The sequence below is a fragment of the Mustela nigripes genome, chromosome 4, assembly GCF_022355385.1.
Source record: "Mustela nigripes isolate SB6536 chromosome 4, MUSNIG.SB6536, whole genome shotgun sequence".
NCBI lineage: Eukaryota > Metazoa > Chordata > Mammalia > Carnivora > Mustelidae > Mustela > Mustela nigripes.
In genome coordinates this window covers 160,194,864-160,221,503 of record NC_081560.1, presented here as the reverse complement: position 1 = coordinate 160,221,503, position 26,640 = coordinate 160,194,864, and the positions used below count along the sequence as shown (strand labels likewise).

The following is a 26,640-nucleotide window of genomic DNA, read 5'->3' as shown; positions in this document are numbered from 1 at the left end:
AAAGTTGAAAATAGAGCTACCCTACACCCCAGTATTGGCTAGGTTTTAGGTAAGTAAACCAGATCTCAATTTATATCTGTGAACAAGCAACTAAAATAATCCAGATGTCAGACCTGTGCAGACGGAGGAAAACACGGGGTCTAGCGGGAGCAAAATTTTGGTCATCCAGAGTTGTAGTACCCCATATGGTAGCTTGTAGTCACATGTAGTTATTTAACTTGGGAATCAACTAAAATTTTTAAATTCAGCTCGTTAGTCACATGAGCCACATTTCCAGGGCGCGAATAGCCCCCTATAGCCATGGCAGCCAAACTGAAAAGGGAAGACAGAGAACATTTCCAACACGGCAGAAGTTCTGTTGGACAGTGCTGCGCTAGAGAATCAGAAGAAAACGCCGCCTCTCCAGGGAAAGACCCAAACTTCCCGAAAAGAGTTACGGCAAGTGGCCATTTTAATGGCAAAAATATAAGTTGTCTTCTCTATCCCTTGACGATTTCCATTCCCGCGTCTTATTTTCCCTTCAGCTCCTACAAAACCTCTCCTTTCCTACTCTTTCTCTTCGTAGCTTCTCACATTTTCCCCCACTCCACTTCTCACCCCCTACTGTATTTTCTCTAATAACATCCATGAAGTCTACAGTTGACTGCAGCTTTTTTGAGATTTACATTTTTTTAATATTTCTCATCAAAATTTAAGAAGCCTAATCTTTCTGTTTCCCCCAAAAAATACAATATTTAGAGGGAACTTTTTTTTTATGTGTATATGAATTTTTGTGTCTTTTCCACCCAGAGATCATTATCCTTCCTTAGAGTTTCTCCTGTTTAGAATCTGTGGTGGGAAAGATTCTGGTTCCAGCCTCTGGGGTTTCCCTCTGTGGATGAAGAGCTCGGTCCTGCGGGCCTTGACGCCGGCGCTGCACCCCGCCGGACCTGTCATTCCGCTGACCTTCTACTGCCACCTAGCGGAAAGAAGAGGCAAGGGCTCCTCCGCGAGTTTGGCCGTTACCAAGCGACGGAGGCGGTGCGAGGCCTGGCCTAAGGAGGAGGGCGCGCACTAAAAGCCGCTGGAAAGAACTGTAACAACGCCGATTTCTATTGGTTGAGGAGCTCTCGGCCATCGCCTTGAGCCAATAAGCAGATGCATGCGGATGACGTCAGACGAGATGCGACTCCTCCCTCCCACCCTCTAGCGACGCGCCAGGCGACCGCTGAAGCCCACTTTGAACTCTTGGGAAGCGGGAGGGGTCTTAACTTCCCCGTGTGCGTCTCGCCCCATGTGCACGTCGCAGCTCGCACTACTGCAGGTGTTGTTCCTGCTGGTCCCCGAGGGCGTCTGGTCTCAGCCCTCATCCTCCCCGTCTGGGGCTGTGCCCACCCCTTCGGACGTGGGGCCGGGGTCGCCGGGCGGGACCCTTCAGACCTCCTCGGAGGGCTCTGAAACTCCCTGGCCTGTGCCTGGGATCTCTACGGTGGGCCCTACGGTAGTGACCCCCTCTGCACCTGGGAATGGGACCGTAGACCTCTTCCCAGGTGAGAGGAGGAGATGTGGGAATGGAAACCACTGACTTGGATCTGAAATTCTGGGAACAAAGTGAAATGCCGCAAAGTGGGGAGTGGGGCTATTGGAAGAGGGGAATTTGCGCTTGGAAGTTGGGGAGTCCTCATCCCGTTCGCTCCGCTTTATCTTCATAGTCTTACCGATCTGTGTCTGTGACCTGACTCCTGGTACCTGCGACATAAATTGCTGCTGCGACAAGGACTGCTATCTACTCCATCCCAGGACAGTTTTCTCCTTCTGCCTTCCAGGCAGCGTGAGGTGAGGTCAGCTGCCGTGTGCCGGGTGAATCCTGGGAAAACTGGGACCCTAAAATAGGTCGTATTTGGAAGTAGGAAGAGTTCTCTTTCCCGCCTTTAGCCCCCACTTGCATTTCTTTTCTTTTCTTTTTTTTTTAATTTTTAATTATTTTTTTTTTAATCCCACTTGCATTTCTGTAAGTGGAATCATATTGTTTTTTTACCCCAGGAGTGAAGTTCCTCCTCGAATTCTCCAGCGTAGGGCAGTCCATAGAATACGACCTTTGTGTTGTCCTGGGTTGCCCAAGGAGACCTCTCTTAGGCATTGGCTGGCATCCATGCAGCACCTTTTCGGACCTAACCCTCCGCTTCTAAATGTATCTGTTCTTCATCCTGTTTCCGCTCAGGTCTTCAAGTTGGGTGTGTGTGGACAACTCCCTAATCTTCAGGAGTAATTCCCCATTTCCTTCAAGAGTTTTCATCGATTCGAGTGGAATTAGGCAGTTTTGTGTCCATGTGAATGATTGTGAGTAGAACTGTGTTGACTATGCTTGTTACCTAGCATTTGTTGAGAATTGGCTTTGTGTCTGGACCTTTGTTTTTAAACTTTTCTTTTGTCTTTTGAATTTCTATCATCTGCCCTCTTCTGCCTCTCCACCTGCCCCTTCTCTCTTATTAGTGAACATTTGCAATTTCTTATGCCCTGTTGGCTGTGGATCAGAAAACCCATATAGAACTTTAATTCCAATCATCCCTGTTAGCCCTAAGGAGATGGCTGCAGGAACTTGAATAGATTTCTATATTGTTATAATATAAAGTATAGACTTATACCTCTTTGGAGTGTCTGAAATTCTAAATGTAGAAATTATGGAGTGAAAGGGGAGAATCAACAAATTCATATACTGGAGAGATGGAAGCATTCTTATTGAGACTGGTCAGTTGGAGTTTGAAGAAACAGGAGAGGACAAACTGAGTGTTATGTTCAACTTTGCCATGTTCTGACAGAAATAATACTATTTTGTTGTACTAGAGACTTATCTGGTATGGGGCAAATGTGAGCATTATTGAACCTCCTGTTTTCATCACAAATTGCTAATAACATTCCTGGTATCAGGGACTTGGAACTGCCTGGCATTTGTCAACCATATTCTTACCTTAGATCTTAATAATAAAGCAGTAGTTCTTTTAACAGAATATAAATGCAGTAGAAGTTGATAAGAATCAGAACTGTTATCTTTGAAAGTGGAATATTATTGATTGTGAGTCTTGTGGGGAAATTTCTATAACAATCTGGGTAGTAGGAATAGGAGTGTAGCAATTTGTAGAAATTCTTTTGTACACTTAAGAATAGTGCATTTACAGACTTTGCTATGTATTATGCTCCAATAAGAATACATTTTAGGGGCATCTGGGTGGCTCAGTGGGTTAAGCCTCTGCCTTCAGCTCAGGTCATGATCTCAGGGTCCCGGGATTGAGCACCACATTGGGCTCTCTGCTCTGCGGGGAGCCTGCTTCCCCCCAGCCCCCGCCCGACTCTGTCTACTTGTGATCTCTTTCTCTCTGTCAAAAAATAAATAAAATCTTTAAAAAAGAATACTTTTTAAAGGCAGTTACTTGGTGTGCCAGGTATTTCTAAATAAATATTTTTCTTTTATCTAAACCCCTTTTCTTTTAAAAAACATTTTAGCAAAATTAAACTATTTCCAGAAGCTTCAAAAGGTCAATGCAACCCGCTTTGAGGCCCTGGCTTCAGAGTTTGGAGGTGGATCCTTCACTTCAACATTCCAAACCCAGTCACCACCACCTCATTACAGGGTGAGCCTGGGGATAGGGACGGGATTGTTTGGTGTGGTTTTTCCCTCATGGCTGAGTAGACCAGGTATCCTTGAGGTACCCCCCTGCAACGGTGTCAACTCTTTTAGAAGACAGTATCATCCACTTTCATAAGCCCTTGAGTTAATTTTTATCTCTACTTTTTTTTTTCTGGTGGAGTTCAGTCCAATCTTACTGTGAATGAATTTCTACTGTACTTTGTTCAGGCTGGGGACCCCATTTTGACTTACTTCCCCACGTGGTCTGTAATCAGCTTGCTGAGGCAGCCTGCGGGAGTTGGAGCTTGGGGGCTCTGTGCTGAGAACAATCCTGCAGGTGAGTCCAAAACAGAAGTGCCAACCTTTTTATTCCACTTAAAATAGGCTTTCTCAGAAATTGCTTTAAAAAAAAAATTTTTTTTCTAAAAATTGCTTTTCATAAAAATAAAATAGGCTTTCTCTTTTATCACTCCCTTAATTCTTTGCATTCTAAGGTTTCCTGGAGAGTAAAAGTACAACCTGTGCTCGTTTCTTCAAGAATTTGACAAGTAGCTGCACCTTGGATCCAGCCCTCAATGCTGCCTCTTATTATAACTTCACAGTCTTAAAGGTGGTATTCCTTCCCTGTCACTCTTGTGGATAAAGTCAGCATGCTTCCTGCTGTTGGGTTGTGGATAAAGCACTGAACTGAAAGTCAGAATGCCTAAGAACTACATAAAAAAACAGAGGGCCCAGAAACCCTGCCCTCTGAGGAAAGATGAAAGAGTTGGGGAATATATGTCCAGAATAAGAGATTCTTCCCTTCTGGATAATTGGATTGGCTTGGGAGGGTGGCAGGGGATGACATTTCACTATTTTACCAAAACCTCTTGCTTTTCTGTTCACTAGAGCTCTGCTCAGAGTAGGTATGTTGTAGCCCAACCCCCCCCCCCCCAGCTTTACTCACAGAATTTTGGTATAAAGAGTCAGGTAGAAGAGAAGAACCATTCTAATGTGTTGATTTTTCCTCCCCGCACGTGAAACCACAAGCTCCTGGATATTTTCTGTGAGGTGTATACATACTCACAGTTCTTGCTACTCTCTTATTCTAGGTTCCAAAAGGTATGACTGATCCGCAGAATTTGAAGGTATGATGCTGTTTATCACTGGAAAGGAAGGAGACTGTTTGATCCCTTTGCATCTGAGTCCATTTCAGTCTAAAGTAATTGTGAAAGGAAATCTGTGTGTGATATATCAAACTCTAAAGTGTGAATCTAAAACGTTTTTTCCCATGTATGTTCTATATGATTAATAAGCATTACATGAAATACAAGCTCATAAAATGTTAGATAAGTTTGGGAAACATCGGATTAAGTAAAGTTAAATACTTTATTTAGAGTGGACTTCTTGGAGTCTTTAATGTGCTAAAGGACTTGGTACTCTCTAAGAGGGGAATACTGAATATAATATTTCTAAAATTTATTTGGGGGCACCTTGCTGGTTCAATAGAGTTTGCAACTCTTGATTTTGGGGTTGTGAGTTCAAGCCTACTTAAGGGAAATAAAAACTTTTTTAAAAACTCACAAAAATTTGTAAAATTTATTTGACTATGGAACCTTTATTTTATATCTAGTGGAATTAATGTTCTGAGAAATATGCTTTGAGAAGAGTTGACTTAAAATCATTTTTGATCTTAACTTGTAGGCTGGCAATGGAAGGAGAGGGGAAGGCGGTCAAAAATGAAAAATACTCATTTCAGCATGAGATATAGCCAAAAGAGAAAATACTGCTTTGATTTCGGTTGATTTGCTTCTTTCCCTTGCTAGTTCCAGGTTCCTGTAACCCTTGTCTCAGAAGCTGATCCTCCTTTCTTGTCTGGAAACACTTGTCAGAATGTGGTTTCCCAGGTGAGGACACTGACGTCAGATTCTGGATTGGTGTTTGTTGATCAGCATTACCAGAGGTGCCTCATCTTCCATTAAGTACCAGACCAACCCCACATGAATGTTTGTGCATGGAACTTAACATGTCAAGAATTGAGCCCATCACCTTCCCCTTCCCGCCATATTTCAGTTTCCATTGCTACCATCCTCCAGAATTTCATATACAAAAGATTATGATTACTTCTGACTCCTCTTTCTTTACCCATTTGCAGTTTATTATAGTTCTTACCACATTTTCTTCTGTTGACAAAATCAGTATCATCTGAAAATTCTGAAATAGAAGAGTCAACTTCTTTTCCTCCTGACTCCCTTTTGATCATCCTACAGAAGGAAGAATTATCTTAAGCGTCATTATAAAGACTACTCAGAAATCGAAGGTTGCCTTCAATTGCTTATGACTTCCATCTCTAGCTGTTATCTTCATTCATCCTCAGACATTGGGAGAGCCAAGTAAACTGGGTGTCCATTCCATGCTCCCTCTCTACTCATCTTCTCTGCACACAGTCAAAACTCATTCATTTTTTCCCCCTTTCAATCCTTACCATAAACTTCTCCCATGAACCCTTTCAAAGAGCTCTATCCAGTCTGTTTTTGCATGTGTAGATATATGAAGTCTTTCTCTTCATGGCATTTGTATTTGGTATTTTTAAGATTACTTATTTAGTCTCCCTCATTCAGTTATTTCTCTTATTGAGATATAATTGACATATCATTAGTTTTAGGTGTAAAACATGATGATTTCATATATATATATACATATACACACACATATATACACAGAGTGAAATGATTACCACGGTAAGTTTAGTTGATATTCATTACTACACAGTTTATACGTTTTTCCTTGCAATGAGAACTTTTAAGACCAACTCTCTTAATGACTTTCAAATATACAATAAACTATTATTAACTATAGTCACTATGTTGTACCCTCATGCAGGTATAATAAAACTCTTAGAGACAGAAAATCTTCTGTATAATTGGCACACTAAACAATTTATATTAATTGATTTCTACTTTTGTATTTCAGGTCATCTATGAGATAGAGACGAATGGGACTTTTGGAATCCAGAAAGTCTCTGTCAGTTTTGGACAAACCAACCTGACTGTCAAGCCAGGCACTTCCTTAGAGCAACACTTTATCATTCGTTTTAGGGTTAGAACCCTTCTTCTATAGGGAACTAAGGGGAGCAGAAATACTGAATTAGAAATTAGAAATTCAATATTTCTATGCTTCTGTGATGCATGCAGAATAGATTAAGAATATGAAGGCCTAGGGTTCCACACCCAGCATAAAAAAAAAAAAAAAAAGGGCCTACAATCTGTCAGTTGAGGCTTCAGCATTTAGTATTTCATAATTTAACTACAAACGATATTTAACATTTATTCAGTAACATTTTCTCAGATTATCTGGCTCCCCAATGAAGCAATACTTTAGTCTCAAATCCAGACAACATTTTTAGAAAAAAATAGTCACTTTGAATCATAAACTCAGCCAACCTCCCACAGAAATTCTTTAACTACCTTTTCTCATGTTTTTGCACGTTCAGCAGGTTTTTGTTTCACACTTTTACTCTTTATATTTCTGCATTATTTAAGTTTATATATTTACAACAAATTTTTGCTTGTGTATATTTATGAACATGACATAATGTGACAGCAGTCAGCATTTTATTCATTTCCCACTTAATCTAACTTTCCAATCCTGATCACTGTCTTTTTTTTTAATTTATTTTTTATTTATTTTCAGCATAACAGTATTCATTATTTTTGCACCACACCCAGTGCTCCATGCAATCCTTGCCCTCTATAATACCCACCACCTGGTACCCCGACCTCTTGACTGGTACCCCGTCTTTTGACTTTCTTCTGCTTCTTCTTTTTGAACCTAGCAGACTCTTGTTTCTTCTTCACTCTGCCCTCAAGTGATCAACCAAGTCCTATGTCTCTTAGTTTATCTCTGGAACACCTGTAGTTAATTAAAAGATACTTCTAAATTATGTTTAAATTCTTCTCATTTTAGCCAGGCTTAACATAGCCCTCAATTGACAGTAATTTTTGAGAAACAGGGTTGGTCGATCCTTGGTTGTAATCCTTGGAAGAATTTTAAGATCACTCAGGACCTATTTTAGTGAATAAAAAGTAAAACACGGAAGTTTTACAAGGAACTTCTGCAAAACGCTCCACTGTGGGAGGGAGTCAGATTGTTCAGTGCAGCAACTTTACTGCTTTGTGATAAAGAAGGGTATGAAGCTAGGCAGTGGAAGGTGTGAGAGCTTGCTTTCCTCTGTAAGTGACTTTCCCTCTTTCCCCAGGCTTTTCAACAGAACATAGCTACTTCTTTTACTCATCCTAGAAGTGGAAATCCTGGCTATCTTGTTGGGAAGCCACTTTTGGCCATAACTGGTGATTTAAGTCACCCTGTATCCTTTTTTGGAGCTGGGTAGCCTGTTGCAGCCTGATGAGAAAAACTGTGGCTGCTCATCTTCTGGGTATCCCAATTCTGAGGTCCCCTGACTTTTTAGGTATTCAGGACTTTCTTTACTGAACCAGTAATACATTATGTTCTCAAAGTTGTTGCTACCAAAGGCTTTAAAATGTGTTAAACTAGCTGAAGGTAAGGATCATGACTCACTTCCTGTTTGTTTTAATGAAATAGTTTTATATTGTTATGTGATTAGCCATTTTGGGGGAAATCGTTCTTGTCTCTGTGTGTTTTTCAGTTACTAGATTAAAAAACAAATTTGTGACTTGAACAATGTCCTGACATTGGTAAAATACAGTGTTAAGGACACAATAAGAGTGTGAATTTTCCAATCTGCCTTCTTTTTATTCTGTTATACTATCCTTGACCATCGCTTTCTGCCTCAGATGACCCTCTTACAGAGTCGGGGTGATGGAATTTGCTCTGTTAAGAGACATGAAGTACAATTTGGAGTGAATGCAGTATCTGGATGCAAGCTCAGGTAACTTTTTGCTTCTGCATCACTTTCCACAATTTTGTCTCTGTAGAGAATATGTTGATAGGACAACTTTTTTTTTTTTTTAAAGATTTTATTTATTTATTTGAGAGAGAGACAGTGAGAGAGAACATGAGCGAGGAGAAGGTCAAAGAGAGAAGCAGACTCCCCCAGAGCTGGGAGCCCGATGCGGGACTCGATCCGAGGACTCCGGGATCATGACCCGAGCCAAAGGCAGTCGTCCAACCAACTGAGCCACCCAGGCATCCCGATAGGACAACTTTTATATTTTGGATGACAATGCTGGTTAGGAGAGTTTATAATCTAAATAATGTTAATATTGCTAAAAGTTTTCTGACAGTCTTCTATATCTAATAATAAGGATTATTTACTCTCATTTACTTTATAGTATCATTTTTAATGTTTGGATTAATATGTTAACATTGAACTGCAGCCTCCCTGGTGTTTCATTTCAGGCTGAAAAAGGTGGCCTGCAGCCACTTACAGCAGGAGACTTATAAGGCTCTCCATGGAAAGACCAGCCCAGAACTAGTTGCCATCTTTGGTAATGCTGACCCGGCCCGGAAGAGTGAGTGGACGAGGATTCTCAGCAGCAACTGCAGTGTTCCGGTGAGGAGACAAATAACACGTTCTCACAAAAATTTATTTTCCTGTTTTGTGTGTAAATTATGGATATTAAAATTAAAACCAGTCCTGTTTCTGTAGATGATGGGACTTTTCTAGAAGGAAATGTCTTCCTTAACCTTTCACTGCTTCTGTGTCCAAATCCTTGGCTTCATTCAAGTGGTGTGCTCAAGGCCAGTGCCTCCGTCATGCCTGGCACATAGATGACTCTCAGCCACTATTATTCAGTTTTTAATCAATGAATGTCCCTCCATGACATCATATGCTGTTCTACTTGCACACCTTTTTATATGCCATCTCTGCCTGAATTTCCTTTACCATCACCACTACTTCCAGTCACATACTACTCATCCCTGTCCCATGAAGCCATCCTTAACCAGAAGTGGCAGTTTGTCTTGGCGTTCCACAGCACTGACTATGCACCACTCATAGAACACTTCTCATAACCAGTGTACATGAGCTCACCTTTTATTAATCTCTATGTTAGTCATTCCCATTTTAGAATGTTAATTTTTTAAGATCTAATAGTATGATCTGTTGTGAACTTTTGTGTTCTTTCTCTAAGACATATTACCTTCTCTGTTATATATAATGTTTTAAAAACAGTAGCTACTTAATGCATGGTAACTGACTATAGGCAGCTATTCAAGCAGATGCTTCTTTACCCTTCTACAGGCTATGCATTGTACTTCCTGCTGTGTCATACCAGTTTCCCTGGAGATCCAGGTATTGTGGGCATTTATAGGCCTCCAGTCCAACCCACAAGCTCATGTGTCAGGAGCCCGGTTCCTATACCGGTGCCAATCCATAAAGGTAAGTCATGGCTCATAAAGGACCACTAAGCCTTGCAATGCCTAGATTGTCCTACAAGCTATATGATAAGCCGATCACTTTTTTTTTTTAAGATTTTATTTATCCATTTGACAGAGAGAGATCACAAGTAGGCAGAGAGGCAGGCAGAGAGAGAGGAGGAAGCAGGCTCCCTGCCAAGCAGAGAGCCCAATGCAGGATTTGATCCCAGGACCCTGGGATCATGACCTGAGCTGAAGGCAGAGGCTTAACCCACTGAGCCACCTCGGCTCCCTAAGCAGATCACTTTTTGACAGTGAAAGCCGATTCATGCTGCCAGCCAACATTTGGTTTGAGTGAGCTGACACAACTTCTAAGTCAGTCCCTCTGGCCAGTTATTGAAAGTAGCATGTTGTCATGATAAAAACAATCTATATCCTTTTCCCCAGTTTCTTTTCTCTTTTAATTTCCTGAACCCAGACTATAATACAGGTTAATGTCTTTTCAATTATCATACCAGTGTTACTATACCAGTTGATTTAACTACAGAAAACATTCCCCATAACTGTGCATTCAATATGACAGTCACATGCTTATCAGAATCTCTGAGCCTGTTCATTGCTTAAAGCTTTTGCTGGGGCTAGTTGGTAGTCATCAGTGCTTGATTGGTTGCACTCCATTAAGACAGATAATTTTACTACATAGTAAACATATACCTGCTGTTTATGATGTGTGTTAAGACACCTTTAACACATCTGTCTTGATTTTAGTATCTAATCCTTAGCTTTAGAATTTCAAAAATGATTAAGTCCCAGTGAACTGATTCACATATAAATTGCATGCCAGTTTATTAACTTCTAATGAAAACTAAAACTAATTGAAATTATTACCTATATGTCATTGCATTTATATCCCAGAAAAGAAATAAACTAGAGACTACATGTAGGCCAAAAATAAAATATCTTTATCTCCTCCTTGTAACAGGGTTGAGTACTTCAGTGCTCTTTGCCTACAGATAGGGTTGAAACTCAAGTTACCCAAAATTATTAGTGAGAGCACTCCATTTTTTTCTCTGTATTGGTTTACTGAATAAAGTAGCAGTATTTCTATAAGACTCTTTGAGTCTGTTACAAATCCTACACTGAATAAATTGTTTTGTTTTTCTAAACTGTATCTTTATTTGCAAGTACCTGTGTAGTTTGGGAAGATACCCACAGGAATATTCTTCTTTCTCTGAATCTCTGGTTCTCTTAGGCATGGAAGCGACCCAGTGCCTCTCTCTTATGTAGATATTTTAGTCATTATTTTATTCTAGTACTTAGGAGAGGTTAGCTTTTTGGGTTAGTTTTCCCCCTCTACAAAATCACACTTTATAGTCGTTCACATCTAACTGGCCTAAGTGGTTGACAGTTGAGAATTTCAGCTGTGTTTCATTCATGCATAACTGAAGACAGAATCCATTCCAATCATGGACCAAAAATTACTGTGTTGAACGTACGGAGAAGTGGTGTGGGTGGTGTACAAAATCATATGCCTTTACTTATGGCAATTTAAAGGATGTGCAAAGGTCATGTTGACTCTACAAAAATTGTCACTTTAAGGGCTGACTTGAGAAACTCACCCTCATAAAAGTTGCCATGCCCCTATAAACATAAAAGGAGTTGTGAAACAATAGTGTCATATCAGAAAAGTTAAGTAAATACAAATATTTCTTTTTTTTATTTTTTTATTTTCAGCATAACAGTATTCATTGTTTTTCTGCCACACCCAGCATTCCATGCAATCCATGCCCTCTATAATACCCACCACCTGGTACCCCGACCTCCCACCCCCCGCCCCTTCAAAACCCTCAGATTGTTTTTCAGAGTCCATAGTCTCTCATGGTTCACCTCCCCTTCCAATTTCCCCCAACTCCCTTCTCCTCTCTAACTCCCCTTGTCCTCTATGCTATTTGTTATGCTCCTCAAATAAGTGAAACCGTATGATAATTGACTCTCTCTGCTTGATTTATTTCACTCAGCATAATCTCCTCCAGTCCTGTCCATGTTGCTACAAAAGTTGGGTATTCGTCCTTTCTGATGGAGGCATAATACTCCATAGTGTATGTGGACCACATCTTCCTTATCCCTTCATCCGTTGAAGGGCATCTTGGTTCTTTCCACAGTTTGGCGACCGTGGCCATTGCTGCTATAAACATTGGGGTACAGATGGCCCTTCTTTTCACTACATCTGTATCTTTGGGGTAAATACCCAGGAGTGCAATGGCAGGGTCATAGGGAAGTTCTATTTTTAATTTCTTGAGGAATCTCCACACTGTTCTCCAAAGTGGTTGCGCCAACTTGCATTCCCACCAACAGTGGAAGAGGGTTCCCCTTTCTCCGCATCTCCTCCAACACATGTTGTTTCCTGTCTTGCTAATTTTGGCCACTCTAACTGGTGTAAGGTGATATCTCAATGTGGTTTTAATTTGAATCTCTCTGAGGGCTAGTGATGATGAACATTTTTCATGTGTCTGATAGCCATTTTTATGTCTTCATTGGAGAAGTGTCTGTTCATATCTTTTGCCCATACAAATATTTATTTCTATAAAAAGAGATAATTTTATCATCTGTATTAAAAGACTTTCTTACTTCTTCAGTCATGAGTGGATATTTTCTCCTGAAGTCCTATAAACATACTCACTTTCTCTTAACGCGTTTATATTTTGATTATTTGTCCTCTACTTCAAATCCGTATCCACGCAGGCTTGTCTCTCAGGATTTCCCTATGAAATTTTTTTCGTAGAATAGCAAGAGACTATTCAGAGAAAGCTAGTGTACATGTTCCCAAAGCTTCTAAAGTAAAAAGAAGAGTTAAACTTTCAGAAGATCTATGTCCTGTGATTTTCTCCCTACCCACTGGCCATATGGTTGGTAGCAGTCTCATGTAGGCTGTGTCAGTCAGCTCCTGTATCTGAGTGAAGGCATGAAAGTAAAGCTGGGGGCACCTGGGTGGCTCAGTGGGTTAAGGCCTCTGCCTTTGGCTCAGGTCATGATCCCAGGGTCCTGGGATCGAGCCCCACATCAGGCTCTCTGCACAGCGGGGAGCCTGCTTCTTCCTCTCTCTCTGCCTGTCTCTTTGCCTACTTGTGATCTCTGTCTGTCAAATAAATAAATAAAATCTTTAAAAAAAAAAAAAGGTAAAGCTGGTGGCACGCTGTAGGCTGTGGGCTAGAGTTAGACTATATACTTGTTTCGTTTTACCCACAGTGTTTTGTTTTGTTTAAATTTGTGCCACGTTGAAAAATCAGGAAATTTCATGTTGACATCCAGATTTCTGACTTCTCTTGAAAATCTAGCAATAGCGATCCTACACTCCTGCCTGGCATAAAATCTGTTGTCACTGAATAGTTGTTTCCACTTTTAAATAGACGGCCCCTTGCACATAACCTATGCCTACCCACCTTAGCCATCCCACTCTCTCATTCAGGTTCTCTGCTTAGAACAGTAAGCATTTGTGTTTATGACCCTTGGAATGAAGCTGCTAGATGGTTAGTTAAGTTTTGAATCAAACTGTCTGAATGACTTCATTGTACAGATGTTGCTTTAGAAACACTTTAAATTCCTCTCACTATAAAAAGTGAAGTAGCAAAATTTTTGGAAGTCCCTGTGGAAAAAACAAACTACTAAGCAAGGAAGAATTTAAGCAAAACACTTCCCTGTCTTCTTGTATGATAATAATATCTAAACATTTATTGTCATTTACTTTGTGATAATTACTGGTACTGTTTTTTACAAATTTCTTTTAATAAATCTTGCATCCTCATAACAAATCCATGAATTAAATAGGGTTTACCTACTTGGTACTTTTCTGCTTATAATTTTGTACTAATTGAGCATTTAAAGGGACCTTTAAGTTTGGGAATTAATAAAATACAATATGTATGCTATCTGAATAGAAACTTTTTTAAATTTAAAAATAAAATTATCTCTAGAAAGAAACAATTACTTTTGCAGAATATTCTGGATCAGTCAAAACCAAAACAATAGAGGCGCCTTGTGGCTTATCTGTTAAGCATCTGCCTTCGACTCAGGTCATGATCCCAGGGTCCTGGGATTGAGCCCCGCATCAGGCTCCCTGCTTGGCAGGAAGCCTGCTTCTCTGTCTCCCGCTATCCCTGCTTGTGTTCTCTCTCTCACTGTGTCTCTCTCTGTCAAAAAAATAAATAAAATCTTTAAAACACACACACACACACACAAAAACAATAAGTGAGTGACAAGAACAATAGAGCATCACAGGATCAAGGCTCTGAACCTTTATAGAATTATAATATTCACTTCATCTTTTCTTTGTTAAGATTTTATTTATTTATTTGACAAAGAGAGAGAGATCACAAGTAGGCAGAGAGCCCGATGTGGGGCTGGATCCCAAGACTCTGAGATCATATCCTGAGCGGAAGGCAGAGGCTTAACCCACTGAGCCACCCAGGCGCCCCTATTCACTTCATCTTTATCTTTAAATGGATTATCAAGCTTTTTAGATTATCTTGGAGACCTATTTTTTACAGTTTAGGGAGCATGGGTGTTGAGTCAGTCAGACCTAGGTCTAAATCAAGTTATTTTATTTCTCTAAATCTAAGTTTTCTCATCTATAAAATGGAGATTAATAATAATACTTCATTGAATTGTAAATATTAATTGAGAGCATAAAAGTAAAATAGTACATTTCCTGGCACATAGTGAATACTCAATAAATATTGCTTATAATAACATTGTTATTATTTTTATCATCATAACTTTTTTGTTCCAAATTTCCATAGAAGTAGCATATTAAGAAGGTTTAAAGCAAAAAAACAAAGAGATAAGCAGGCATTAAAGCAGTATTTTTCAATTTTTGTTGGCTGTCACCCATGGTAAGAAATGTATTTTACAACATAGCCCACATTAGAGCACACACACATATATAAAACTCAAAAATTTTAGGAAACAATATTTTATGCAATACACTGTGTGATATTGTCTGTTCTGATGTTGATTCTGTTTTTTGTTTAATGCTAGACACTAATGGGTCACAATTTGCAATTTGAAAAACACTTTTAGAAAGTACATCTCTGACTACATTTTATTTTATTTTATTTTTTTAAAGATTTTATTTATTTATTTGACAGACAGAGAAGCAGGCAGAGAGGGGGGCGGGAAGCAGGCTCCCCGCTGAGCAGGGAGCCTGATGCGGGGCTTGATCCCAGGACCCTGAGATCACGACCTGAGCCTAAGGCAAAAGCTTTAACCCCCTGAGCCACCCAGGCGCCCCTCTGACTACATTGTAAAGCTAATGTGAATTCTCTAATTTTTGCTTATACATAACTTAAAATGCAATAGAAAAACTTGAGTCTTCAGAATTTATGAATAACACACTGAACTTAGAAACCTTGTTCTTCATGTGGTACTAAAACACAAATTCTAAAATGGGCCAGTAACATTCAGTATTATCCAGTGACCTGGCAAGGCATTCAAGTTCCTTTTAATTATGGACTGTCTGCTAGACTGTATTGGTTCCAAACCTCCACACAGTTATGGAGGTATTATTTTAATATATGGAAAAAAAAGGCATTTCATTTGAAATATTAATTTATAAATAAATATATGAAGGAAGGAAGCACAACCTTTAGGGATCCTAATTACAGTGTTGAGAGAATAAGGGGGTCAAACTGATCTGTAACTGCTGGCTATTAAATAGCTATGTTATGCTTTCTTCCTTGTGTTTTATTATCTCTTGCTACTTTGTATTGGTGCCCTATCTCCAAAAATACCTCTACTCCTTTGTCAAAAAAAAAAAAATTATTGAGTGCCTATTTTGTGCCAAGAGCTATGGTGGATGCTGTAGATATGATGCATAGAAAACAAGATAGACATCATCCCTGTCCTCATGGAAAGCAAAATGCTTTATTTCTGAAATTAATAATTACCTCATATTTCTTTAGTTTTTCTTGAGCTAAAAGCTAAGACATCTCACACTCCAACATCTCTAAAATCTCTCTCAATGCAGTTTTCTAAACAGTTGAACTTGGCATGAGATATTAACAGTTCTCCTTTTTCCTATGTATTTTCTTCATAGCAAGCTCCATTACCCAATGTAGTATAAATTACTTCCTGACCACCAGTTGTTACGGAACTTTCCCATCATCCTAGGAATTCCTCTTGTTTCTTGTGTTAGAGTCACTGTTTGCCAGACACTGCTTTCTCCTTCTTGGTTGGCTCTCTTGTTTTGATGGAGCTCAAAATCTAATAACCTCTTTGAAAAGAAAGCACACATAAAGTACATTTTTACTTTCATTCACCTAAGAATAACTTTATTCAAGCATCTATCATCTTTATTATCATTTAAATTATGATTGATCATAATTATCCGGGCATTCTAGATTAAATTCTAGATTGGAAATGTTTTCTGCTCACAATTTGAAGGCTTTCTTCCATTGTCTTCTAGTTCTCAGTGCTGTTCAGAAGCTATTTTAAGATCTTGTGCTCCTAGTAGTCTGAAGCTTCTACAATATTATGCCTTGGGTAGGTTTTTTGGTTTTTTGGGTTTTTTTTTCATTATGCCAAACAATTTTGGATATTTTTTATTCTGAAAACTGAGAATTTTCAGTTATCATTTGTTTAATAATCATATACACAATTTTCTCTGTTCTTTTTGTAACTCCTGTTAATCTGTTACAGGGTCACCAGATTGGTTCTCTAATTTTTTTTCTTTTCTTTTATATTGTCTATCTCTTTCTTTAGCTCTTTGTTCTTTCTAGAAAAGTTCCTCACCTGTCTTTAACCTTTTTATTGATTTTTTTTTCTTACTATCCATTTTTAAAATCTAAGAGCTCTTATTTTCTCTTTCATTTCATAATATCCTTTTCTATATATATTTAAATATCTGGGGTACCTGGCTGGCTCAGTCAGAAGAGCTCATGACTCTTGATCTCAGAGTCATGAGTTCAAGTCCCACCTTGAAGTGTAGAGATTACTTAAATAAATAAAACTTTAAAAATATATATAAAGATCTTAAGTTTTTATCTTTATCTTTCCTTGTCTATTCTGATATTTTTCTGTTTTATTTATTTATTCTGTTCACTTGATTCAGTTTTTCCTCTTTAATATGAGAGGCTTCCCTACACATCTGGCAGTCCCTAGCTGTCTGTCCAACCTAAGAGTAAGCAGTTAAAGCTAACTGAAAACTCTGTGCTCATGAAAGAGACTTGCTGACTGGTGGCCTTCACAGTAGGACAGTTAGGTACAGTTGCTTTTGGGGTTATGGTACTGTCAAATGTCAGTCTTTTTTTCTTGTTGCTGAAACTGATCATTTTCTCCAGAAAAGACCCTCCTGATTCCTGATTGACAGGTAGGGATATAAGACCATCTGTCAGCATTTTGGAGCTAAATGAGGGAAAGGATTTCATTATACAGAAAATTTTTCCTATTTTTAGTTGCATACGTCACTCTGTCTTCCTTTATGCCCAATGTCCCTAAATCCAGAATTTCTCTTATTTAAATTATCCAATCTCTTATTGAGGTGGGGAAGGGGTGGTTGCCGATCACACTGAGGAGGTATAATTCAGTAACCACTTTCTGTCCCTACCTCATGCCTGCCATCATTTTATATTCTTTCCCCCCATTTTCTTTCGTTAGTCTCAGCCAGTCTTCCCTTCCTGGCTGGAGTCAGGGTTGCCTTTTCAGCTTTAGCCTAAGCTGGCTGTCCTGGAGTGCATGTGGTTCTTTCAGTGCCCCAAAAGTTACATTACTTCTGTGCCAAGTCCCTCAGGAACTACACTGTTTTAAAAAAAGATTTCGAAGAGTTAATATGACATGTAAGATCATCACAGCACTGGCCCCATACCCATTTTTTTCAGTACCTAGAAGGGTTATTCCAGACAAAGCTGTGTTCCCAGAGCCTAGTTTTATTGTTGCCAAAGGCCACAGCAGATAGTATGTAGCATCAGGGTAGACAAAGATGAGTGGAAGAAATAATCATTTCTGGTTCAACAAGATAGTTATTTACTGTCACATTATAATCAGAAGTCTGATTGGTAAACACAGAGAACAAAAGGAATTCATTTTACATAAACTTGTTTCAGTCATCAGGCTACAACTGTATCCACCAAAAGCTATGTGTAGTATTAGATCAGATACTTGAGGGGTGCCTGGGTGGCTCAGTTGTTACTAGTCTGCCTTCGATTCAGGTCTTGATTCTGGGTCCTGGGATCAAGCCCCGCATTGGGCTCCCGGCTTGGCGGGAAGCCTGCTTCTCTCTCTCCCTCTCCTGCTCCCCCTGCTTGTGTTCCCTCCCTCGCTGTGTCTCTCTCTGCCAATAAATAAATAAAGTCTTGGAGGAAAGAAAAAAGATACTTGAGTCAGCTTGATGAGGTCCCTTCTTCCTGGAGCATCTGTTTCATTTGACTTGAATTGGGTGGTTGAGAGGATCCTTTCTAACCCTAAGGTTCTGTCAGTCTGATGGGCTTTTTATCGACATTATGAGTTCTTTGTTTTTCCCATGAAGTTTCACATTTTCTGCAATTGAAGTGGACTTGAAATGCCACTAGTATCTGCACATGTGTACTGCTTCAGAGCCTGGAGCCTTCTGGGACTTTAGATAAAGTAAAACTGCTAAGCACATAACAGCAGCAGTTTTCCCATCTGGCTTCTTTGATATCAGCCAGCTCCCCATTTGAGGGAAGCTGGAGTCAGTTTTTCAGTCTTTAGGTAGGTGTAACTGTTCACAGTTCTAGTTTTGTGGACTGCTGCTGCAAAATTCATTTCCTGTGTATCATAGAATGAGAAGTATGTAGGACCAATGTGAGAAAAAGGCATATCCTGCTTAGAGCAATTTGGTTTGGGTCTTTCTTCAGGGAAAGTAATAGTAACAATCAAGTTAGAGAGCTATATGAATGGGTTCCAAGCACTGACCTGTCATGGATTTTCTTCCTGCAGGATTACCAGCAAATAATAGATGTACCTTTGACAACTGTTGTGACCTTTGTGGACATTACCCAGAAGCCAGAGCCTCCAAGGGGCCAACCTAGAATAGACTGGAAACTGCCATTCGACTTCTTTTTTCCCTTCAAAGTGGCATTCAGCAGAGGAGTAGACTCTCAGAAAGGCTCAGCCTCTCCCATCCTTATCCTGTGTCTCTTAGTCCTTGGAGTTCTCAAGCTAGAAACCAGGTGAAACAAGAACCAGCTATTAATTTTCCCTATGGGAAGTTCAGAGACAGCCTACTTATCTTGGCTAAATAGGTCCATACCTGCTCGTGACCTGACCAGCGGAGAGTGTATGAGATAACAGAGGACCTAACTGAAGGAATGTTTGTATGTGAAAGAAGGGATTTTCGAAAAGCAATAAAAATACCTTATTTGTCATGGTTCTCTGCTTAGGACTGTGCAGACCACCAAGTACACATTAGGTTCTCTACTTCTCAAGCTAGAAAGAACACAAAGAGCCCTGCCTCCAGCCCTTCAGCTTGTGTTTGCCTCACTAAAGTTTTGCAAAATCTTCATGCATCTGCTCACAGGCACACTGAGGCCCAGCATTGAAAGGAACATGCTCCTGCTGTCCCCTGGATGAACTTGGGAATAGATGCCCTCTGGACTTAAGAGGAGCTGAAAACTGCTGGCTAAGGATTTCATCTCGCCTCTCCCCATTCCCTTGGGCCACACTCTGTCCGGGCATGAGTGAGGAGAGCAACTCCTAGTCAGTTTCCAAAATGACTGTGGAATCCCAGACCCCCATTTTTTACTAGCAAATGATCCTACTGCTCATTTCTGTATTTTTCTTCCATTGTGGTGAGGAGAAACAAAACTGAGAGCTTTGTTGTACTAATTCCAGCAGCACACAGAAGCTGACATGTGATCACCTCGTGATTATCTATGTGCAGGAGGTTTTAAAAAGTGGGGGAAAACTTTCATACATCACACAGTGGCATTCAAATGAAGTACTTGGGCTCTTTTCCTGGGGTTAGAGCTAAACATAGCATGATAAGTAAGATAGGTTGGGAGCTTGGAAGGGTGAAGGTGATGCCAGGAGCCAGAGGGTTGGGAGCCTAAAGTGACTGTAGTAGAAACACTGAATGGGCAAAAGATACACTAAGATATGGGGTAAGTAACATGAGAGCTCATTATATGGGGACTTGAAATCCAGGCAGAGAGAACTGGGAGATAGTCTTTTTTTCCCCCAAAACATATTAATCTGAATCTAGAATTGCCTTTTAATAAAACATATACTTAGTTATAATAAATCCTATTTCATGAGCAGAAAATGCTAATTGTAGAAGGCATCTCTGATGGGTTTATTATTTTGCCTACTCCAAAGTACCCCGGAAGTAACCCACCTCCCTGGAGGAAATTGGCAAGGTTCTCATAGCAGTTATTACCAAACCAGGAGGAAGTGCTTCTGTACAAGGGACATTCTGCACAGGGGAGGTCGGGACCTGGGAAGCTGACAGTATGGTTCCCAGTAGAGTCCGTTAGGAAGATGTTAATGTGAATTCAGCAGCCCTACCTCCAAAGAGGCCTGTACCAAAACAGACCACAAGCTACTGGAGTATTCAGGGTCTTCAGTTTGGGCTTCTTAAAGGGGAATAAGCTTATGTGACAACCCTATATTATGGGGTAGGAGACCTCAAATTTACTCCCAACAGCCTACAAGTCCTTCTTAGACTCTGATCCCTCTATTTCTTTATTCACATACTTATTCCCATGCCCAGGTGCTATGAAACCATCCTATCTCTCTACCAAAAATATTTTAATATAACTCACTTACTGTGTAAGTCACAAATACAAATCAGTGATTTTTAGTATATTCAGATTTATGTAACTGTCACCGCTAATTCCAGAATATTTTCATCACCCTAAAAACAAAGTCCACACTGATTAACAGTCATTTCTCATTTCCCCTTTCCCCTTGGTTCCTAGCAGTCATGAATCTGTTTTCTCTATATGTAGATTTGCCTGTTCTGGACATCTCATATAAATGGAATCATACAATATGTGACCTTTAGTGTCTGTGGCATATTTTCAGAGTACCTATGTTGTAGCATAGATTGTACCACATTTTATTTATTCATCAGTTGATGGACATTTGCGTTGTTCCTTCTTTTTGAAGTTATGATTAATGTGACTTTGAACATTCATGTACAAGTTTTTGTGTGGACTTAAGATTTTATTTATTTTGAGTATATACCTTGGAGTGGAATTTATGAGTAATATGGTAACTCTGTGTTTCCCTTTTTGAAAAACTGCCAAAGTATTTTCCAAAGTGGAAATCCCACCAGCAATGTGTAAGTATTCCAATTTCGCCACATCTTTGCCAACACTTGTTATTGTCTGTTTTATTTTAGCCATCCTTGGGGGTGTGTAGTGGCATTTCATGTGCTCTACCATGCTCTTTTAAACTGTAATACATAGAGATCTTACATCAGAAATCAGCACATCTGTTCTTCCAAGATAGGAATACCTCAAGTGTTCTCTTCCTCTCTGCTAATTTAATTAGCTTGTAAACATAGTTTCCAGTTACAAGACTACTTAATATACCTTAGATAAGATTTTATGGTTCTCTCTAGTCACTCTCCTTGTAGTAGACCTTCAAGACTTTTTTAAAACCATCTATAGCACAATGCAGTCTTCTTAGTTCCCTTCCTTTATCTCTACAAGTTATCAGCTATTTGACTTACTGCACAAAAGGTCTGTATTGTAACCACGTATTCAATTTAAGGAATAAGTTTTATTTTAAAGGGATATGTACAGTTTGGATAGAATGAAATTGAAATCCCAGGCAAACATTGCTGGGATGGAGAAACAAGTACTCTCAAAAACTTTCTGGGGAATTATAAACTGGTAGAAACTTGGAGAGAAGGGCAGATAACTATTTGATAATATGTATCAAAAGCCTTAAAGTTGTTGGTAAACTTTGACCCAACAATTCCACTTAATTGGACATTTTTTAAGGAGGGAAAAATAGGGTGCCTGGGTGGCTCAGTGGGTTGAGCCGCTGCCTTCAGCTCGGGTCGTGATCTCAGGGTCCTGGGATCGAGTCCCGCATCGGGCTCTCTGCTCAGCGGGGAGCCTGCTTCCTCCTCTCTCTCTCTCTGCCTGCCTCTCTGCCTACTTGTGATCTCTCTCTGTCAAATAAATAAAATCTTTAAAAAAAAAAAAAAAGGAGGGAAAAATATCCAACAGTGGAGAATTACATATAATAATATCCATAGATTGCAGTGTTGTACAACCACTGAAAATTGAGTAGACTTACCTTCATTATAATACAATCTATTTTTAAATGAACAAAACAGACTAAAAAATGGAGCATATACTCTGTTACTTCATTTTTTTAACAAAAATTTCATATTTTTAACAAAATACATGTGTATTTAGGCAAACAAGTCTGGAAAGCTAGTATGTCAAAATGGGGATTTTTAATAGTTTTTTAAAGATTTTTATTTATTTGAGGGAGAGAGAGCAGGAGTGCAAGCCCACAATCAGGGATAGCAGCAAGCAGAGGGAGAAGCAGGATCCTTACTGAGTAGGGAACATGATGTGGGACTCCATCCCAGAACCATGATCTGAACCAAAGGCAGATGCTTAACATATGAGCCACCCAGGCCCCCCAAAATGAGGATTTTTTAATAAGCATTTCTGATTTCTATAATCCTAAAATGAAACTATATTTTGAAGAAAACATATACTCTCCAAAAAAAAAAAAAAAACTTCCCCGTTTAGTATATATAAAAATGTTCTGTATTTATGAGTAACTTCCCTTTTCTATTGATGTATTTATTTGGCATTTGGGGCCTTTTTGGAATCAGGGGTTCTGAAATGCCACTCACATCATAATCTCCTGGGGTACTTTATGAAAATAATGATTCCTGGGCCCTATTCCTCAAGATTCTGATTCACTGGAGGGAAAAGGAGGTTCTAAGAATCTGTATGTTTAAAAGGCTTTCCCGGTACTTCTGATGTGCAACCTGGTTTGCAGAACTACATGTGTAGTGTGGCTGAAACGTATTTCATTTAAGTGTCTGTCCTGTCATTGCCAACTCATGTGATATGTCTGCCAGCCTAGCCTACTACCTTTTCTCTTAGAATTCCCATCACTCAGAGTTCTGCCAAGGGTGGGCCCAGCCTCCATGCTCATATTACCTGCATAATTCTGCCTCTCCACAGCTGACTAGTTCAAAGTGGAGTCCTGGACCAAGTTAGGCTAGTAAGATTTTCTCTCCTAAGACTTTGGAACTGGACTAAGATGGGAAGTCAGGAGCCGGCCCTAACTAAGGATATTTGAGGGCTGAGGAAGCTGTTTTCCACCAAGTGTTAACTGATGAAGAGCCTACCTTAAAAGGGAAAAGAGAAACAGGTGTGCAGAGAGAAGTGTAAATAAGAGATCCAGAGAGGAAGGGTAGTTTTAGTCCCCAGCTTCCAGTGCCTGTACCCACCCCTCATGAGATTCAGTTTTACCTCTTGTTCTTGGAGACTGTTACTCCTTCTACTAAACTGGATGTTTCTATTATCAACAATTAAAGACCCCAAGGCTAAGATAACTTAAACTAATGCTCCATAACATGTAAAGGAATAGTCCTCAATCCTGCATTCCTATAGTCCAGTTCTAAATAGTCCACTTCCTTTGTGACTTTCTAGTCATGGCCAGTTCTGTTTCCATTTGCTGAGACAAAGGATCCCTCCAATCTAAAGAAAAAAATATATATATCACGGCGCCGGGTGGCTCAGTGGGTTAAGCCTCTGCCTTCAGCTCAGCTCATGATCTCAGGGTCCTGGGATCAAGCCCTGCATTGGGCTCTCTGCTCAGTGGGGAGTCTGCTTCCCTTTATCTCTCTCTTCCTACTTGTGACCTCTGTCTGTCAAATAAATAAAATCTTTTAAAAAAGGTATTTTAAAAATCATATGCAGGAAGGATACCATGGCTAAGTTATTTCCTTTATTTCTGCAGAGGAGCAAACTAGCTTATATATCTAGATTTGGTCTCCCAATCCATAGTCACATATCCCATTCCTTTCTCCTCACTGGGTAGAATATTAATACTAAAATAGTCATAAAAATAACTAATAGAAATGCACAGTGTTAAAGGATTTCTGTATCTTCTCCTCTTAACAACCCTATGGAATAGACAATGACAGAATTATTAGTCCATTTCTTATTTGAGAAAACTAAACCCAAAGGAATTAAATTCATTTATTTATCAAGTATTTATTGAGTGTCTATTATGTGGCTTTATGCTCAAGATCTTATATTCTAGCAGGGAAGGCAGACAAGCAATTACCTAAGGCAACGTGCGACTTAAGAACTAGGAAAGGATTTCTCAAGTGGAGAAGGGCTGTCTCCAATGACCTTAGCTATCCCTATGGTTACCTAATTTGAAGTTCGTGGTAAGAATCTTAAAAGCTGAAGTACCAGATGAAACTTACTGGAAAGCACTTTTACTACTTTTGTGTCCTCCAGCCTACTTCAAAGCTAAAGAGCTGACAACTCATGTTCACTGTTATCTTTCACCTCTAAGAACTACCCCCCTGTTTCCTAACATACTATGATGCAACATCATCAGATTTGCAAGAATCCCTCCTCCTCTCTCACCACCACCCCCAACTTTAAAGTAGTAAGTGATGTCAGCTCTCCCCACTTTATGCTCCCATGCTCACTGCTGGAGCCTCCTTTCCGGTGACCATTTCTTATTTGGGTCTTTGCACTAGTGTAAGCAGCCTCCCAGCTTCTACCCTTACTGATTTCAGACACACAATGATTTCTTATCATTGTGCCAGTCCGGTACTTTGAAAGTCATGGTTCTCTATCTTTGAGGATGATAAAATTCAGGCTCTTTAGTGGAGCACAGAAATCCTCTTGCAAGATGCCCCCCCAAAACACATCTCTTTTTTCACATCCTCTGTGCAGCGTCTTCTCATAGGACATCTCATGCCTTTACTTAATGCATACCCTCTTCCTCATATGATCCCACTTCCCATTTCTAGGTGAACGACTTATTTTTTTTGTCCTTCAAAGCACAATTCAAATGTCTACTCTCTTTTAAAAGCCTTACCTGACTACCTGGGCACCCCCTCCTCTAGCATTAATCGCATTGTGTTGTAATCATCTGCTCTCTTATCTGTCTCTCGCATAAGGCTATGAATTCATCTAGGAAGGGACGATGTCTTCCTCCACACCTAGGGAACCCTGGCATTTCAAGTAGGCAATTGATGAATGAGGAAATGAATAAGTAGGTCCAGCAATGTTCTCAAGAAGAGGAAGACGCTTTTCCCTGTCACTGACCTCCAGTCAAGGGCTGTGCAGCTCCCCATACCCACACTTGGCCAGCCCTGCCGGTGCCCATACAAAACACGCCCTCTGAGGAAAACACGAGTAGGGAAGAAGGAGACTCCATTCTAATTTAAAGGGTGGATCTGCATTCACCTTTGCAATGGTTCCCGTTGTCAGGGATTAAATAGAACTTTTTTTTTTTTTTTAATAAAACTATTTTTAAATGTAATACTCTCACCAATGCAAGAGTTGGGCTGGAACCCTTGGGGAAACCTCCAGACACCTAGGCGGCAAATCATTTTATTGCAGTGACAAAATTTTCGAACTTCAACAGCAGAAGTTTGCCGAAAGTGTGGATTCTGTATATTCTCCACCGTATTTCTGAGGCGCGCCGGGGATGTAATGTTCAACACTGACAGACACACCTATGGGGATCAACCAACAGCTACGGGAGCCAGGCATATTTCCCGCCTCCCTGCGAAGCCCGGTGGGGCCCCCGTCCCCCAGCAGAACGTGGACTTGCACCCCGAGACGTCTCGAGCCCCGCCTCCGGAGGCGTCTGCCCGAGTCTGGGCAGGCGGGGCCCCGCCACGTGGAGCGCAGACCCGATTCTCCAAGGGTCTACGCTGTTGGCGCAGCGTAGCTCCGGCTCGGCCCTTCGCCCCACGTCAGCAGCGGAGGCTCCGCGGCCTGCGTTACTCCAACGCAGCTGACGTAACGTCATCTTGCGGGACGTGGACGGAAGAAAAAGGGGAGTTATTCGGCGCCAGAATCTGCCCGGCGTGGACTGCGCACCAGGCGGCGGGGCCTGCGGACCAGGCGGCGGGGCGGGACAGCTGGGTCGGGCGGCGGCGTGAAGCAGGTACGCGGCGGGGATGGCGGCAGGAATGGCGCGGCGCCAGCGCCTCCGCGGGGGCTGATGGGGCGCGCGGGCCGCCGCGGGGAAAGGGTGAACGCCGGCCCGCGGGCGACCCAGGGGGCTGTGGGGGCGCGGGCGGGCGGGGAGGCCGGGCCCGAGACTGGGTGTGGGCTCGCGGCCACTGACGGCGGCCGTCTGGGCGGCCCAGGGAGCGCCGGCCGCCTTGTGGTGGTCCCATATGGGCTCCGAGGGGCTTGGGGCACGGACCTCCGCGGCCGCGCTTGGTTCCTCCCACGTGGAGGAACCGCTCCGGGTGGAGGCCTGAGGGCTCAGCGGACCCCTCTCGGGGAGTCCGGGCTCCGCTTCCAGTGCACCTGCCCCGCGGCCGGTGATGGACCCTGGTTGGTAACCGGCCACGCGCCGACTCTCCGCGGCCTGTGTGTGGGTCCCCTGCCGCACCCCACGCCCGGGCTCTCGTGACCCTCTCTTTCAAAACCAGGCCCCCGGCAGCGGGGGCGTTCGCTCACGACTGCCCTTTGCAGTGTGGCACACGGTCTGTGAGGAGTACCTCCGTGGCACTCCAGGAC

At 41.1% G+C, this 26,640-nt stretch overlaps 2 protein-coding genes across 5 annotated transcripts in view; both read left to right on the top strand.

Annotated features, from left to right (window-relative positions):
• Positions 1 to 1,170: 1,170 nt before the first annotated feature.
• On the top strand, positions 1,171 to 21,115 carry TCTN3 (tectonic family member 3). Its single transcript, XM_059398219.1, has 14 exons — positions 1,171 to 1,529; positions 1,692 to 1,815; positions 2,201 to 2,319; positions 3,481 to 3,608; positions 3,833 to 3,941; positions 4,099 to 4,214; positions 4,696 to 4,731; positions 5,410 to 5,490; positions 6,557 to 6,682; positions 7,842 to 7,949; positions 8,398 to 8,492; positions 8,963 to 9,116; positions 9,807 to 9,944; positions 18,872 to 21,115. The coding sequence occupies exons 1-14, from the start codon at positions 1,274 to 1,276 to the stop codon at positions 19,106 to 19,108; spliced, it is 1,827 nt and encodes a 608-aa protein (XP_059254202.1). The 5' UTR covers positions 1,171 to 1,273; the 3' UTR covers positions 19,109 to 21,115.
• Positions 21,116 to 25,822: 4,707 nt separating this feature from the next.
• ALDH18A1 (aldehyde dehydrogenase 18 family member A1) overlaps positions 25,823 to 26,640 on the top strand; it is a 42,392-nt gene continuing 41,574 nt past the window's right edge. For 2 of the 4 annotated variants that reach the window (XM_059398215.1, XM_059398214.1), the window contains exon 1: positions 25,823 to 26,056. The gene's annotated coding sequence lies outside the window, so the exon portion shown is untranslated. The remainder of the gene's footprint in view (positions 26,057 to 26,640) is intronic. The other 2 variants (XM_059398218.1, XM_059398216.1) reach the window with 1 other exon arrangement.

What these genes read in the sequence shown, in the direction of transcription:
- TCTN3 (XM_059398219.1), top strand. Translation starts at nt 1,274, where the DNA reads ATGTGCACGTCGCAGCTCGCACTACTGCAGGTGTTGTTCCTGCTGGTC. An exon ending in TTGTGTCCATGTGAATGATT is followed by an intron (nt 2,320 to 3,480) that starts GTGAGTAGAACT and finishes AAAACATTTTAG; the next exon opens with CAAAATTAAACTATTTCCAG. An exon ending in CACCACCACCTCATTACAGG is followed by an intron (nt 3,609 to 3,832) that starts GTGAGCCTGGGG and finishes TACTTTGTTCAG; the next exon opens with GCTGGGGACCCCATTTTGAC.